At 49.3% G+C, this 16,286-nt stretch overlaps 1 protein-coding gene across 1 annotated transcript; it reads left to right on the top strand.

Moving 5' to 3' along the window:
- The first annotated feature begins 1,459 nt into the window (after positions 1 to 1,459).
- LOC103191494 (extensin-like) lies at positions 1,460 to 16,004 on the top strand. Its single transcript, XM_042346407.1, has 7 exons — positions 1,460 to 1,531; positions 4,862 to 4,907; positions 7,835 to 8,212; positions 9,287 to 9,412; positions 9,523 to 9,645; positions 15,650 to 15,775; positions 15,886 to 16,004. Exons 2-7 carry the CDS (start codon positions 4,868 to 4,870, stop codon positions 16,002 to 16,004), a joined length of 912 nt encoding a protein of 303 aa, XP_042202341.1. The 5' UTR covers positions 1,460 to 1,531; positions 4,862 to 4,867.
- The last annotated feature ends 282 nt before the right edge of the window (positions 16,005 to 16,286 follow it).

The raw sequence follows: 16,286 nt of genomic DNA, 5'->3' as shown, positions 1-16,286 counted from the left end.
ATTCAATCAGATTCGTCAGACTTGACCTGCAACCCCCACATCCTCGCTGACTCTCTTTGATTAGCCCATACGTATCCAAGTGCTCAGTCACTCTATCCCCAATGAGAGATTCCAGTCACCTTCTTACAGCTGAAGTGAAGCTGACAGCTCTGTAGTTACCTGATTTTCCTCCATCCCTCCCTACCTCACTCCTTCATTTCCTCTCTCCATTCCTTCTTAAAAAATGTAGTCACATTCGCAATTCTCCAATACAAAGGTACAATTCCTGAATATGTCGCTTTGGAAAATGATGACGAATGCAACTGCAATTCCCTCCAGAACTTGCGTTAATAACCAGGGGTGGAATCTATCAAATCCTGGAGATTTTTGTCTATCTTTAGTCCCATTATTTTCTGCATTATCTTTTTTNATTCATATTAAATCCGTTGACTAAATCTCTTTGGCTTATTTTTAGATTGCCTTGTACCCCTGGTATTCTGTCCTCTTCCTCGTCTATGAAAATGGAAGCAAATTAATCATTCAACAAGCCTGCCATTTCCTTACTGTCCATTATAGTGTCACCTCCATCGCTTTTAATGGGCCCACGTTCCCTTTTACTGCTCTCTTTCTCTTAAAATATTGATTCAAAGGGTTAGCGTTGCCCTTGATATCTCCTGCAGGTTGTATTTCATATTCCCTTTTATTACTTTCTTTGTGTCTGTTGTTACTTAGAAGTCTCGCAGGACGCTGGATTTATACTTTATCTTGTACTCGTTTAAGCATTTTTTTAGTTTGTTGCTGTCTCTCGCCTCATTTGTCGACCATGTTTGTTGAACTGCACCAGCGGAGCTTTTATGGTTAGGGGATGGACTGGTTCGATATGGTACCAAATTCATCTTTGAATACTTCCCATTGTGGGTCTGTGGGTACCCACTAACAGTTTGCTGTAGTTCATTTATTTCTCATCCATTTCAAGTTTGCCTCGCTTCAATTTAAAATCCCGGATTGTGACTCTCCTTCACCCTCACAAACCTTTTATCAAATTCATCATATTATGGTCACCTTTGCAAAATGTTCCCTTGTAGTCAGGTTAGAAGGAGCAGTTCACGTTTGGAGGGCGTCCCAAGGCGGTGGGCAGTCAGGGATTTGGACCCGAACTGGAGGGGGTGGATTGCGAGGAGGGAGGGGATAGGAGGCTGACCGCAGGCTTGGTCGAAGCGTAGGGTCTTTAGACCTGCCTTGAAGGAGGCGGGGGAGTAGGAGGAGATACGGAGGGACTATGGGATGGAGTTCCATGGAGTGGGGGCAGTGAGGCTGAAGGTCTGACCGCCGATGGTTGGTTGGGAGGGTGGAACAAAAGCAAAGGCTCTCAGATTCGTTCCAGGAAACAATTGCTGATGATTTCCTTATGAGGAAACAAACTGTAGGATTAGGTGTAAATATAGCTTGAGTGCTGTGGTTTCAGAGTTACTGTCGGTGGCGGGTATCTCACAGCCTCCACAGGAACAACCACACTAGTCCCTGGACGAAGGAGGGACAGGACGTCTGGACGGTGAGTCTGTGAAGTCATGCCCACAAATTATAAAGTCAACACACTTTACACCGTATTCTGATATTGTCCTTATATGCCTCTGTGTAAAAAGAAATGTTTTAACTTTCGTCTCCTTCAGTCTGATCTGGTGATGATTTGAAGTTGCTCCACGTCCAAGTTGTTGTTGTTGCCTCTGGTTTGGCATTCACTGACCAGTGGAATCAGGCAGGTATCTCTGGTTTGGGCTTAAGAGAGACAGACAGTCCTGTGAGTTCAAGCCGTGTATCGGAGGCTTTGAGCTCCCAGTCTTGGCTGCCACTCTAATGATGTTCTAGGGTGGGGGGCGGCATTGTTATTGGTCCTGTCCTTCAGGTGAGGAGTTTGACTGAGCTACTGTATATCTGTTTATGTGGACACTAAATAACCTGCAGCACAACTGGAAAAGAGACATTCACCAAATATCCTTGCCAACAATGCTCCAAATCAATTGCTCTTTCACCGCATTGTTGTGTGTGGGGAACTTGATTGTATCCAGTGACTTGGGACGCCCTCCCGACGTGAAAGGCGCTTTACACACGCAACGTGTTGTTGTTGCTGTGTGCAATTAGGTGTCGGGTTTGTCTCAAATCACTGCACTTTATAATAAAAACTGAAAATACTTCTGAGACAATTTATATCTGCAATTACACCTCCATCTCCAGGCAAATCGATCTTCCAAAATTCTCTAGATTAATCTTCCATAATTCTCTGGATTCTGGAACGGATTCCATTGATTGAAAGATTGCAAACGTGACACCAATATTTAAGAAGGGTGGGAGAGAAAAGATGGGGAACTATGGACTAGTTCGTCTGATTTCAGTGAGAGGGAAAATTCATGAGTCCTTAATTAAGAATGTCGTTATGGGAATCCTGGAAGAGCATAACACGATTAGTCAGAGTCAACATGGCTTTACAAAAGGGAAGTAATGCTTAACTGATCGTTTAGAGTTTTTTGAAGATGTATTTAGCAGTTTTGATAGGGGGAACCAGTAGATATAGTATATGTAGATTTTAAAAAGGCATTTGACGAAGTGCCACACAAAGGGCTATTGCACAAAGTTAAGGCCCATGAGATTAATTGCAACATATTATAATAATATTAATAATAATAATCCTTGCATTTGATATAGCGCTTTTCACGTCGGGAGGACGTCCCAAAGTGATTCACAGAACGCACTGTAAAATGAACTGACTGTATATTTGTCTCACAAACAGTCGTAGGTTGAAAATGGCCAATTTATTATTGTTTTGGGTTTTGGAGGGATTATTATTAGGCTCTGTGTGGAGTAAGGAAACTTGCCCAAGGTTTCGCCCTCCTGAAATTGAACCCAGATCTCTCACTTGCAAAGCGAGTGCTCTAACAACTGAGCTACAGGACTCCATATTAGCATGGATTGAAGAGTGGCTGACGGGTAGAAAAACAGAAATTATAGATAAACGGGTCATTCTCGAAATGGCAGGATGTGACTAGTGGGGTGCCACAAGGATCAGTGCTTTGGTCTCAGCTGTTTGCCATTTACATCAATGATCTAGAAGAGGACATTGAATGTAATGTATCTAAATTCGCGGATGACAGTAAACTAGGTGGGAGAATAAGCTCTGAGGATGATGCAAAAAGATTGCAACGGGATATAGATAGGCTAGGGGAGTGGGCGAATATGTGGCAGATGGAATTTAATGTGGGGAATTGTGAAGTTATTCATCGAGGTAGAAACAATAGAAAAACAGATTATTTTCCAGAGGGGGAGAGATTAGATAGTTTCAGTGTGCAGAAGGGGGATGTGGGTGTCCTTGTGCACCAGTCTGAAAAAGTTAGTTTGCAGGTGCACCAAGCAACTGAGAAGCCGAACGGCATGTTATCGTTCATTGCAAAAGGTTTAGAGAACAAGAGCAGGGAAGCCTTGGTGCAACTGTACAGGGCCTTGGTGAGACCGCACTTGACGTATTGTGTGCAGTTTTGATCTCCTTATTTAAACAAGGACATACTTGCCATAGAGGGGGTGCAGCGTAGATTCACTAGGTATGTTCCAGGGATGAGGGGACTGACCTATGAGGATAGTCTTAATAAATTAGCGCTATATTCTATAAAGTACAGAAGAATTAGGGGAGATCTTATTGAAACATATAAGATTCTTAAAGGCTGGATAAAGTGGACACGGAGGGTCTGTTTCCCTTGGTAGGAGAATCTATAACCAGGAGTCACAGTCTTAAAATTAAGGGTCAGCCTTTCAGAACAGAGTTGAGGAAACATTTCTTCACTCAGAGGGCGGTGAATTTATGGAATTCACTCCCCCAGAAGGCTGTAGATGCTCAGTCCTTGAACATCTTCAAGGCCGAGATAGATAGAATTTTAAAACCCAGAGGGATTAGGGTATATGGGGATAGGGGAGGTAATTAGAGTTAGGTCTGAAGATCATCCATGATATTATCGAATGGCGGGGCAGGCTCGAGGGGCGAATGGCCTACTCCTGCTTCTGATTCTTATGTTCTTATGTTGAAACATTGCCCACTTGTTGTCATCTCTCTTTCATTCACTGTCACTCTATCTCTCTGTCTCTCACATACTTGCATTTTGTGACACTCTCACTCTCACTCTCTGTCTCTCACACTGTCTCACACTCTACTTCTCTGTCACTCACACTCTCTCTTTCTCACCCTCTGTCTCATCGTCTGCCACTCTCTCTCTCTCACACACACTCTTCCTCCCTCTCTGTCGCTCCTTTTCTGTCACACTCTCTTACCTTCTCTGTCTCTCTCTCCATCAACCACTCTTGCACTCACATGCACCCTCTCTATCTCCTTCTCTCCCTCTGTCTCTCTCACTCTCACACGCTCTCCCTCTTCCTGTCTCCCTCACTCTTTGTCTCTCTCTTTATCTCGCTCACTGAGTCTCCTCAAATTCAGTTTCTCTGCCTATCTTTTCCTTACCCTCTGAGTCTCCTTTCTATCTCTCTCTATCCCAGTCGCTTCCACTCTCTCACTCAATCGGGCACTCACTCACTCATTCAGTCACTCACTCATTCACTCACTGTCTCTGCTTCATCCACTCAGTCTGTCTCTCTCTCTGCCCCTCTGCCTCTCCCTCACCCTCTCAGTCTCTCTCTCTCTCTCTCTCTCTCTCGCTCTCTCTCATTCTCTCTGTCTCTTCCCCACCGTCTCAGTCTCTCTCTCTATCTCTCTGTCCCTGCCTTATCCTTTCAGTTTTCTCTATCTACCTCCCTCACCCTCTCACTCTCCCTCGCCCTCTCAATCTCTGTGCCCAGTGACTTGTTGCTTGTGTTACGGATGTGGTTGTTGGTCTCTTACCCACAGGTCACAATGAAGGACCATTTCCTTCGGCTGTTGCTGCTAGTTCCAGGTCAGTCAATTCTCCCCTCACTGTCATTCCATATTTATCCCCTTACACAGCACATCTGTCCTCACCCCCACACACAGCACATATGTTCCCTCAAACAGCCTCAAACAACACCCTCAAACAACACCCCCACAGACAGCACATCTGTCCACACTCCACTCAGCACATCTGTCCCCACTGACACCCACAGCACATCTGTCCCCACAGCCACCCACAGCACATCTGTCCTCACCCCGACACATAGCACATCTGTTCCCACAAACAGCACATATGTCCCGACCCCCACAGACAGCACATCTGTCCACACCCCCACACAGCACATCTGTACCAACTGACTCCTACAGCACATCTGTCCCCACCGCCACCCACATCACTTCTGTCCCCACCTCTCGCAGCATATCTGTCCCCAAACCCACACAGAGCACATTGGTCCCCAGCCCAACACACAGCACATCTCTCCCCACACAGCACATCTATCCCCACTGCCACACACATACATTTGCCCCAACCCAAAACACAGCATATCTGTTCCCACTGACACACACAGCACATCTGTCCCTAATTCTGGTCCAACATTCCTGTCATTTATTCTAACGACTGATCCTCCTCTTCCCTCCTCTGTCCCAGACGACTCACTCACACAATCACTCACCCAGAGTCATTCACTCTCGCAGTAACTGCCTCACATAGTCACTCGCACAGTCACTCACTCACACAGTCACACACAGTCACTCACTCACACAGTAAATCATGCACACAATCACTCACTCACACAGTCACTCAATTATGCACTCATTCATTCATCTAATCATTCAATTAAACAGTCACACAATCACTCACTTACATTGCCACTCATTCACACAATCACACAGTTACTCACTCACACAGTCACCCACTCACTCACACACCCTCGCTGATTTTTACCACGTCACTTACATACACAGACACTCACAGTCACTCTCTCAGTCACCCACTCGCTCACACAGTCACTTACAAATTCAGCCACTCGCTCACACAGTCAATTGCACGGTCACCCACTCGCTCACACATTCACTCATACATTCACTTACTCACTCAGACAGTCACTCACACGCTCATACATCACTCACACTGTGACTCACTCAGAGTGACTAACAGTCACTCACTCCATCAATCACTACCGTAATTCACTCAGCATCATTCACTCACACAATGATTCAACACACTGTCACTCACTCACACAGTCACACATGCAATCACGCACACAATCATTCACTCAATCACTCACACAGTCACTCGCACAGTCAAACATACTGTCACTACACAATCACTCAGTCACTCACACAGTAACTCACTCGCTCCCCAGTTATGATGGGCAGCTTTACCCCCTGTCTGTGAGGCTGCGCGGCGTGAAGGACGGGGCTAGAGGACTGACCCAACCTCCAGCCCCGCCCCCTACTGCTGTCACTCACTGGATTGCTCCAGGCACGCACTCACACAGTCACTGACACAGCAATTTACTCACTGTCACTCACTGTCACTCACACACTGTCACTCAGTCACACACAGACAGTCACTCAGACATCTATTCTTCCACTATCGCTCACATCATTCACACACAGTCACTCAAACACTGTCACTCACACACACAGTCACTCACACACACAATCACTCACAAAGAAATTGACTCACATTCACTTACTAAATAGCATAGTGATTAACTCAAACAATTATTCACACACACAGTCAGACATACAATGACTCACTCAATCAATCACTCAAACACAGCCACTCACACAGATTCACTCACAAACACAGTCACTCACACATAGTCACTCACACACACAATCTCTCACGACACAGTTACTCACACACACAGTCACTCTCTCACACACACGCGCAATACAATCACTCACACACACAATCACACACAATCACTCACACACATCACTCACCCACACAGTCACTCATACATACAAAATCACTTTCACACAGTAACTCACGCACAATTACTCACACAGCCAGTCACTCATACCTTCACTCATTCACACAGTTACTCACTCACTCTCAGTCATTCAGCGTCACTCATCATAGAGGCATTTACTCACCCTCAGTCACATATTAACTACTCACACAGTGAATCATCACACAGTCGCTCACTCAGAACCACATGCACAGTCACTCAAACAGTCACTCTGTCATTCATTCGCACACACACAGTCACTGGCCCACTCACTTACTCAAACAATCATTCCCTTATAGTCACCCACTTATTCACAGTCGCTCAATCATTCGCACAGTCACTCATTCGCACAGACACTTACAGACACGTTACTCAGTCACACAGTCACTCAGAGTTACTCACTCTTCCTCACTCATAGTCACACTGTCACTCACACACACAGTCTCTCACAGTCACTCACTCAGTCAGTCTCTCGCTTCCACGGTCACTCAAACAATCACTCACTCGTTGACACAGCCACTCAATGACTGAAACAGTCACTCACTCACAAAGACAGTCACTCACACAGTCACTCACTCACCCTTACTCACACATTCACTCCTCACACAGTGATTCAACACACAGTCGTTCACTCACAGTCACATGCACAGTCACTCAAATAGTCACACAGTCATTCATTCACTCACACTCACTCACTCATACAGTCAATCACTCAATCACTGAGGGCGGGTGAGTGTGGTGTTGGAGTGCGGAGGTGGGCGAATGTGCTGTATGAGTGCGTGTTGGGGGATGTGTTGGGGCAGGAAGAATGGGGGGGAATGTGCAGAGTGGGAGTGTGGAGAGAGGGAATGTGGTGGGGTTGGGGGAGAGTGTGGGGTTGCGGTCATTGAGGAATGGGGCCGCTGGTAACCAATTGTCACTTCTGTTCCTCACCGACCTGTCATTTGCTTCAACGGATACAATGACAGATGTTTTCTCCTCTTCCCAGCTGTACAGACCTTCCAATCCCCGGGAAGAGCGTATCACAGGATCAATTTAAACAGAAACTGGGCTGAAGCCCGGGATCACTGCCGCAGTCACTACAGTGATCTCGTCAGCATCCGAAGCCCAGAGGAGAAGAGTCTCATTGACCCCCTGTTTGTTGGAAGTCAATGGGTCTGGATCGGGCTGTACAATAATGACCAGACTGAGACCGGATGGAAATGGTCAAATGGAGACAACGTCAATTATACAGACTGGGGAGGAGAGGACCCGAATGGATACACGTCCGGATCAGTCTGTGTCCGGATGTACAATAGCGAAGCTACTGCTCGTTTTTGGATTGATGATCCATGCCATTACAATCTGCCTTTCATCTGTTACACAGGTAATGAGTGGATGGCTGACATGACAGAGTGAGATGTGATCTCAGCAGCGTCTCCCTGCTGGTGGCTCGGTGGCGGTGGCTATGGGTGTGGGGCGGGGTCACTGCAGGGCCTTAGGGCCCCCGGAGGATTGCGGGTCCCCATTTATAATGGACAGATCTACCCGATGTCTATGAGCTGCGCAGCGGCCGGGCGGGGCTAGAGGTCACACCATACCTCCAGCCTCGGCCCTCCAGCTGTCATTTGCTGGCCTGGCCCTTGAGGGGCGGGACTGGAGGACTCACCATACCTCCAGCCTCGCCCCCTCCAGCTGTCACTTGCTAGTTTGGTCCATGAGGGGCGTGGCTGGAGGTCTGACCATACTCCTAGCCCCCTCCAGGTGTCATTCGCAGGGTTGGTCCAGGCATCGAGGGCGGGGCTGGAGGACTCAACAAATCTCCCGCCCCATCCTCTGCTGCTGTCAATCACAGTCACTACACGGGTCTCGTCAGCATCCGCAGCCCAGAGGAGAAGAGGCTCATTGATACCCTGTCTGTTGGAAGTCAATGGTTCTGGATCGGGCTGTACAATAATGACCAGACTGAGGCCGGCTGGAAATGGTCAAGAGGAGACAACGTCAATTATACACACTGGGAAGATGTGGACCCGAATGATTACACATCCAGATCAGTCTGTGTCTGGGTGTACATTGATTAAGATGCAGCTCCTCTATGGTTAGATGCTCCATGCCATTACAAACGCCCTTTTATCTGTTACACAGGTAAACAGTGTGTGGCTGAAATGACAGAGTGAGATGTGATCTCAGCAGCGTCTCCCTGCTGTGGGCTCGTTGGCTGTGAGTGTAGGGCTGGGTCACTGATATTCTGGGACAGTGTAGAGAAGGAGTTTTACTCTGCCTCTAACCTGCGCTGTAACCAACATTGTTGTCCATTAGATGGGAATAACGTACAACAGAATATTCTGGAGGTTACGCTAGTGTATGGTTTATTGCTGGTAGCTACAGAGCGTGAATGTGGGGTAACAGATTAGAACTGTCTCCTGTACAGGGCCAGTAACTCCCCCGTGTTTATTTCCAGAGAGAAAGACACCAACAACAGCTCCGTCCACTGCAGCTACTGAAACCACCCCATACACAGCCGGCAGAGACACCTTCACCCCATCACAGAGCCCAGCAACCGAGCCCACCTCCCGCTCAGAGCCAGGTCAGTGTCCATGGGCTGCCCGTTAGGCGCTGTGTTTCTGACGGTGGCTCCAAACAAAGCTCATCCGTGACTTCAAACCATCTCGTTCATTCCCAATTATGGTATTTCAGATCCACCTGCCCTTCCCCAGAGCACGGAGTCTCCTCCTCCACCTTCCAGCTTCCCTCCTCCCAACATACCAGGACCTACAGCGACTCCCGAGAACATATTTACCGGGACCTCCAGAGTGACAGGTAAGTAACTGTCTACCAGTGAGTTCTGCTGCTGATTGCCAACCGGTTTGTGGGTCAGATTGTAGCTCCAGGTGTGGAGCATTATTAACATCACAACCTGTCAGACAGCTCAGATGCTGGTGCTCATTCGTCAGGTCAGTGTCCCTCGGCTGCCCGTTTGGGGCTGTTTTCCTGACGTTGAAATTCATAAGTCGGTGCCTCCAGTTGGACTGTGGGGCGTTGCTCATTCAGTTCTAAAACTGACCTCGTGGCCTCATAGATAAATGGCAGCCGAGCAGGTGTCTGGTCTGGTTTACACAGCGACACCCCAATTTAACAGACTTCATTGTGTGGACCTGTAGGTTAGTGCGGGGACATGTAGGTTACTGTGGGAACCTGTGGGTTAGTGTGGGGACCTGTAAGTTAGTGTGGGGACCTAAAGATTAGTCTGGGGACCAGCAGGTTAGTGTGGGGCCTGTAGGTTTGTGTTGGGAACTTCAGGTTAGCGTGGGGAACTGTAATAATAATAATAATAATAATAATCCTTGCATTTGATATAGCGCTTTTCACGTCGGGAGGACGTCCCAAAGCGCTTCACAGAACACACTGTAAAGTGAATTGACTATATATTTGTGGGCAAACGCGGCAGCCAATTGCGCACAGCAATGTCCCACAAACAGTCATAGATTGAAAATGACCAATTTATTATTGTTTTGTTTTTTGGACGGATTATTATTAGGCGTGTGGAGTAAGGAAACTTGCCCAAGGTTTCGCCCTCTGCCTGGAACTGAACTCAGGTCTCTCACTTGCAAAGCGAGTGCTCTAACCACTCGTATGGGGACCTGTAGGTTAGTTTGGGGACCTGTTGGATAGTGTGGAGACCTGTACGTTTGTATCGGATTGTTTAGGTTAGTGTGAAAACCTGTACGTTAGAAAAGGGCTGTTTCGGTTAGTGTGGGGAGCTGTAAATTTGTATGGAGACCTGTAGGTTACTGTAGGGAGCTGTAGGTTAGTGTGGGATTTTATAGGTAAATGTGGTAACCTGTAGGTTTGTATGGAGACCTGTATGTTAGTATGGCGTTGCGTAAGATAATGTATTGACCTATTGGTTAGAGTGGGGATCTGTAGGTCTGTGTGGGGTTCTGTAGGTTAGCGTGGGGTGCTGTAGTTTAGTGTTGGAAGCTATAGCACTGTTGGGGTTGTTTGCGTTAGTGTGAGGAATTGTAGGTTAGTTTAAGGCCCTTTTGGTCATTCACATCCATTCACTCACAATCACTCCCACAGTCGCTCATTCACAGTCACTCGGGCAGTCACTGAATCACACAGTCACTCTCTCACAATGTCGCTCACATTTACTCACTAAAACACCAGCAGAGTCACTCACAGTGGGACTCACTGTCACTCACTCACAAAGTCATACCCACAATCACTCACTCACAGTCACACACACAGTCACTCTCATTGTCACTCAGAGTCACTCACTCACACAGGCATTCACTCATCCAGTCACTCGTACACATACAGTCACTCAGACAGCAATACTCTCACATTCACTCACTCAGTCACACAGTGATTCACGTAAAGAATTACTCACAAACACAGTAACTCAAACACAGTGACTCACTCACACAATCACTCACACTCACTCTCACATCCAGTAACTCACACTCACAGTCAATCACACACACAGTCACTGACACACAATCACTCACACACGCAGTTACTCATACACACACACAGTCACTTATACAAACACACTCAAACACAGTCACTCACACACAGTCACTCACACATAAATAGTCACTCACGCACACATTCACTCACACAAATATTCACAAACTCACACAGTCACTCACACACACAGTTACTTACACACACAATCTCACAGACTCACACTGTCACTTACACATACAACAACAACAACAACAAGATTCCATTTATAGAGCGCCTTTCACGTCAGGAGGACGTCCCAAGGCGCTGCACAGTTGGGTCATGACCCGAGCAGGGGGGAAATGGTCAGGGTGAGGGGAGGAAAGGGAGGGAGAGAGGAGGGGGGAAATGGTCAGGGTGAGGGGAGGGAAGGGAGGGAGCGAGGAGGAGGAAGAGAGTCGAGAGGGGAGCTGAAGGCACGGTCAAAGAGAAAGGTTTTGAGACCGGCCTTGAAGGAGGAAAGGGAGGAAGCAAGGCGAAGGCACTGGGGGATGGAGTTCCAGAGCCTCGGGGCTGAGAGGCTGAAGGCCCGACCACCGATAGTAGGGCGGTTGGGGCGGGGGACGTGGAGCAGACCGGAGCCAGAGGAACGGAGGGTACGGGCAGGTAGGTAGGGGGATAGTAGGTTGGAGAGGTAGGAGGGAGCAAGGCCGTGAATGGCCTTGTAGGTGAGGATGAGGATCTTGAAATCAATCCTCTGGGGGATGGGGAGCCAGTGGAGGCGAGCGAGGGTAGGAGTGATGTGGTCCCGAAGCCTGGTGCGGGACAGTACACGAGCTGCAGAGTTCTGAATGACCTGCAGCTTGTGGAGGGAGGTGCCGGGAAGGCCGGCGAGGAGAGAGTTCCCATAGTCCAGCCTTGAGGTGACAAAGGCGTGAACCAGGGTTTCAGCGGCGTGAGGGGTGAGGTAGTGCCGTAATCTGGCGATATTCCGGAGGTGATGGAAGGCGGTGCCAGTTGTGGTGCGGATGTGAGGGAGAAAGGACAGCTCAGGGTCGAACAAAACGCCGAGGTTCCTGACTGGCTTTGAGAGGTGGAGAGTGCAGCCTTGGATGCTGATGGTGTCAGCGCCTGAGGTGCGGAGGCGCTGACGTGAGCCAATCAGGAGGGCCTCGGTTTTTCGCACGTTGAGCTGAAGAAAGTTGTCTCTCGTCCAGGACTCGATGTCGGACAGGCAGGCTGTCAGGACATCGGTGGTCGTGGAGTTGAGAGTAGAGGAGGAAAGGTAGAGTTGGGTGTCATCCGCATACATGTGGAAGTTAACCCCATGTTTGCGGATGATGTCACCGAGGGGGAGCATATAGAGGGTGAAGAGGAGGGGACCGAGGACAGAGCCCTGAGGGACACCACATGAGACAGTACGGGGGGTGGAGGAGAAGCCATTCGTTGAGACGAAGTGAAGACGGTGGGAAAGGTAAGAGCTAAACCATTCAAGGACAGTGCCTTGAAGGTTGAGGTGGGAGGACAAGCGGTGGAGTAGGATAGCGTGGTCGACCGTATCGAATGCTGCCGATAGGTCGAGGAGGACGAGGAGACAGAGGGAGCCCTGGTCACAGATAGTCAGGATATCATTGGTGACCTTGACCAGGGCAGTTTCTGTGCTATGAGCAGCACGGAAACCTGACTGAAGGGGTTCAAAAAGAGAATGGGTGGAGAGGAAAGAGCGCAGTTGGGAGGCGACAACTCTTTCCAAGACCTTGGAGAGAAAGGGGAGGTTGGAGATGGGCCGGTAGCTTGATAGCTGCGACGCATCAAGGGAGGGTTTTTTCAGGGTGGGCGTGATGATGGCAGTTTTTAATGGAATGGGGACAGAGCCAGAGGAGAGGGACAGGTTTATGATGTCAGTGATGTGTGGGGCAAGAAAATGGAGCTGGGAGATAAGGAGTGGAGTGGGGATGGGGTCAAGGGAGCAGGTGGTTGGTTTTAGGGATAGGATGAGTTCAGTGACAGAGGGTGGGGAAACGGGTACGAAGGTGTGTAGGGGAGGATGGGTAGGAGTCGGAGTGTGGGAGGGAAGGGGTGGGTGGTGGGTGGAAGTTGGAGGGGAAGTGACCGCGGAGCGGATTCCCTTGATCTTGGATTCAAGGAAATCCAGCATCTCCTCGCAGTGAAGGTTGGAGGAGATGACCTGCGCGGGGTGGCGGGGGGGACGGAGGAGTCGGGATGTGGTGGAAAACAGTAGCCTGGGGTTGTTCTTCGCCTCCAGGATTATCCTGGAGTAGAAGGACGACTTGGCCGAGGCTAGAGTGGAGCGGTAAATTTTGAGGAGGTCCAGCCAAATTTGTCGGTGGACCGTTAAGCCGGATTTGACAAAGGTGCGCTCAGCAGCCCGCACCTGGCATTTCAGTGAGCGAAGGTGGGTGGTGTACCAGGGGGAGGAGCGGGAGTAGGACACAGTGCGGGAAGTGATGGGGGCAAGAGTATCGAGTGTGGAGGAGAGGATATTGTGGAGGAGGGAGAGAGGAGAAGAGGGGTCGGTGAGGGTTGAAGGCCAGAGGGAGAGGAGTTCAGAGGACTCCAAGGCATCGGTTAGGGATTGTGGGGGTAACTTCTTCCAAGGGCGGTAGAAGATGGTGGTGGGTCTGGTGGAGGTGGGGAGGGGGGTGGAGGTGGTGAAGGAGATGAAGCAGTGGTCGGAGATGGCCTTGTCGGTAATAGTGACATCCGAGACAATGAGGCCCCGGGTGATCACCAAATCGAGTGGGTGGCCGTGACTGTGAGTGGGGGAGTTTATGTGTAGGGAAAGGTTGAGTGAGGAGAGCAGGGAAGAGAAGTCTGTGGAGATGGAGCAGGAGGGGGTGAAGTGTAGGTTAAAGTCGCCCAGGATGATGAGGCGATCAGAGGAGAGGCAAAGAGATGTGAGGAGTGTTGAAATGTCAGAGATGAAGGTGGGAGAGGTTTTAGGGGGCCGGTAGAGGAGGAGGATTTTAAGGGAGAGGAATGAGGGGTGGGAGAGGGTGAGGTGCTCGAAGGAGGGGAAAGAGCCAGAGGAGTAGGGGATAGGGCAAGTGGTGTCCTTGAGATAAGGGCAACACCACCGCCACGGCGGTTGGGGCGGGGGATGTGGTGGGAGGTGTAGCCGGGTGGCGTGGCCTCCGTGAGGGGGAAGGTGTCGCCTGGGGTGAGCCACGTTTCTGTCAAGGCCATGATATCAACGTTCTCATCAAGGATGAGATCGTTGATGACCAGGGCCTTGTTGCAGAGGGAGCGGACATTTTGCAGTCCGATGTGGAGGGAGCGGTTGACAGAAGGGTGTGTGGGAGGGGAGGGGGGTCCAGGTTGTGAGGCAGGGGTGGGGGGGATGGGGATAAGGGAGGAGAGGTTGACTCCCCTTAGTGACTCATAGTGACTCATACACACACATTCACTCACAAACATAGTTACAGATTCACACATTCACTCACACACTCAGTCACACAACAGTCATTGACATTCACTCACTCACAATCACTCGCACAGACACTCACAGACACACAGCGATTCTCTCACATTCACTCACTCCATCACACAGCGATTCACGTAAACAATTACTCACAAACACAATAAGTCAAACACAGTGACTCACTCACACAATCACTTACACACAGTCACTCACAGTGCAATCATTCACACACCGTCAATCACACACACACAGTCACTGACACACAATCACTCACACACACAGTTACTGTCACACACACACACCGTCACTTATACACACACTCACACATAGTCCCACACAGTGACACACACACAGTCACTCACACACAGTCACTCACACATAAATAGTCTCTCACACACACAGTCACTCACACACATAGTCACACACTCTGACCAGACTGAGGCCGGCTGGAAATGGTCAAGTGGAGACAACGTCAATTATATACACTGGGGAGATATGGACCCGAATGATTACACATCCGGATCAGTCTGTGTCTGGGTGTACGTTGGTGGAGATGCAGCTCCTCTATGGTTAGATGCTCCATGCCATTACGAACGCCCCTTTATCTGTTACACAGGTAAAGAGTGTGTGGCTGAAATGACAGATTGAGTTGTGATCTCAGCAGCGTCTCCCTGCTGTGGGCTCGTTGGCTGTGAGTGTAGGGCTGGGTCACTGATATTCTGGGACAGTGTAAGAGAAGGAGTTTTACTCTGCCTCTAACCTGCGCTGTAACCAACATTGTTGTCCATTAGATGGGAATAACGTACAACAGAATATTCTGGAGGTTACGCTAGTGTATGGTTTATTGCTGGTAGCTACAGAGCGTGAATGTGGGGTAACAGATTAGAACTGTCTCCTGTACAGGGCCAGTAACTCCCCCGTGTTTATTTCCAGAGAGAAAGACACCAACAACAGCTCCGTCCACTGCAGCTACTGAAACCACCCCATACACAGCCGGCAGAGACACCTTCACCCCATCACAGAGCCCAGCAACCGAGCCCACCTCCCGCTCAGAGCCAGGTCAGTGTCCATGGGCTGCCCGTTAGGCGCTGTGTTTCTGACGGTGGCTCCAAACAAAGCTCATCCGTGACTTCAAACCATCTCGTTCATTCCCAATTATGGTATTTCAGATCCACCTGCCCTTCCCCAGAGCACGGAGTCTCCTCCTCCACCTTCCAGCTTCCCTCCTCCCAACATACCAGGACCTACAGCGACTCCGAGAACATATTTACCGGGACCTCCAGAGTGACAGGTAAGTAACTGTCTACCAGTGAGTTCTGCTGCTGATTGCCAACCGGTTTGTGGGTCAGATTGTAGCTCCAGGTGTGGAGCATTATTAACATCACAACCTGTCAGACAGCTCAGATGCTGGTGCTCATTCGTCAGGTCAGTGTCCCTCGGCTGCCCGTTTGGGGCTGTTTTCCTGACGGTGAAATTCATAAGTCGGTGCCTCCAGTTGGACTGTGGGGCGTTGCTCATTCAGTTCTAAAACTGACCTCGTGGCCTCATAGATAAATGGCAGCCGAGCAGG

The sequence above is a fragment of the Callorhinchus milii genome, unplaced genomic scaffold, assembly GCF_018977255.1.
Source record: "Callorhinchus milii isolate IMCB2004 unplaced genomic scaffold, IMCB_Cmil_1.0 Scaffold721, whole genome shotgun sequence".
In the NCBI taxonomy this organism is placed as follows: domain Eukaryota; kingdom Metazoa; phylum Chordata; class Chondrichthyes; order Chimaeriformes; family Callorhinchidae; genus Callorhinchus; species Callorhinchus milii.
The sequence above is the reverse complement of the archived record's forward strand: the minus strand, read 5'-3'. Positions and strand labels throughout refer to the sequence as shown.

Bases quoted from the DNA above. Each gene is read 5' to 3' on its own strand.
- LOC103191494 (XM_042346407.1), top strand. From the start codon at position 4,868: ATGAAGGACCATTTCCTTCGGCTGTTGCTGCTAGTTCCAG. The intron at 4,908-7,834 runs GTCAGTCAATTC...TCCTCTTCCCAG, and splicing joins GCTGTTGCTGCTAGTTCCAG to CTGTACAGACCTTCCAATCC. The intron at 15,776-15,885 runs GTCAGTGTCCAT...ATGGTATTTCAG, and splicing joins CACCTCCCGCTCAGAGCCAG to ATCCACCTGCCCTTCCCCAG.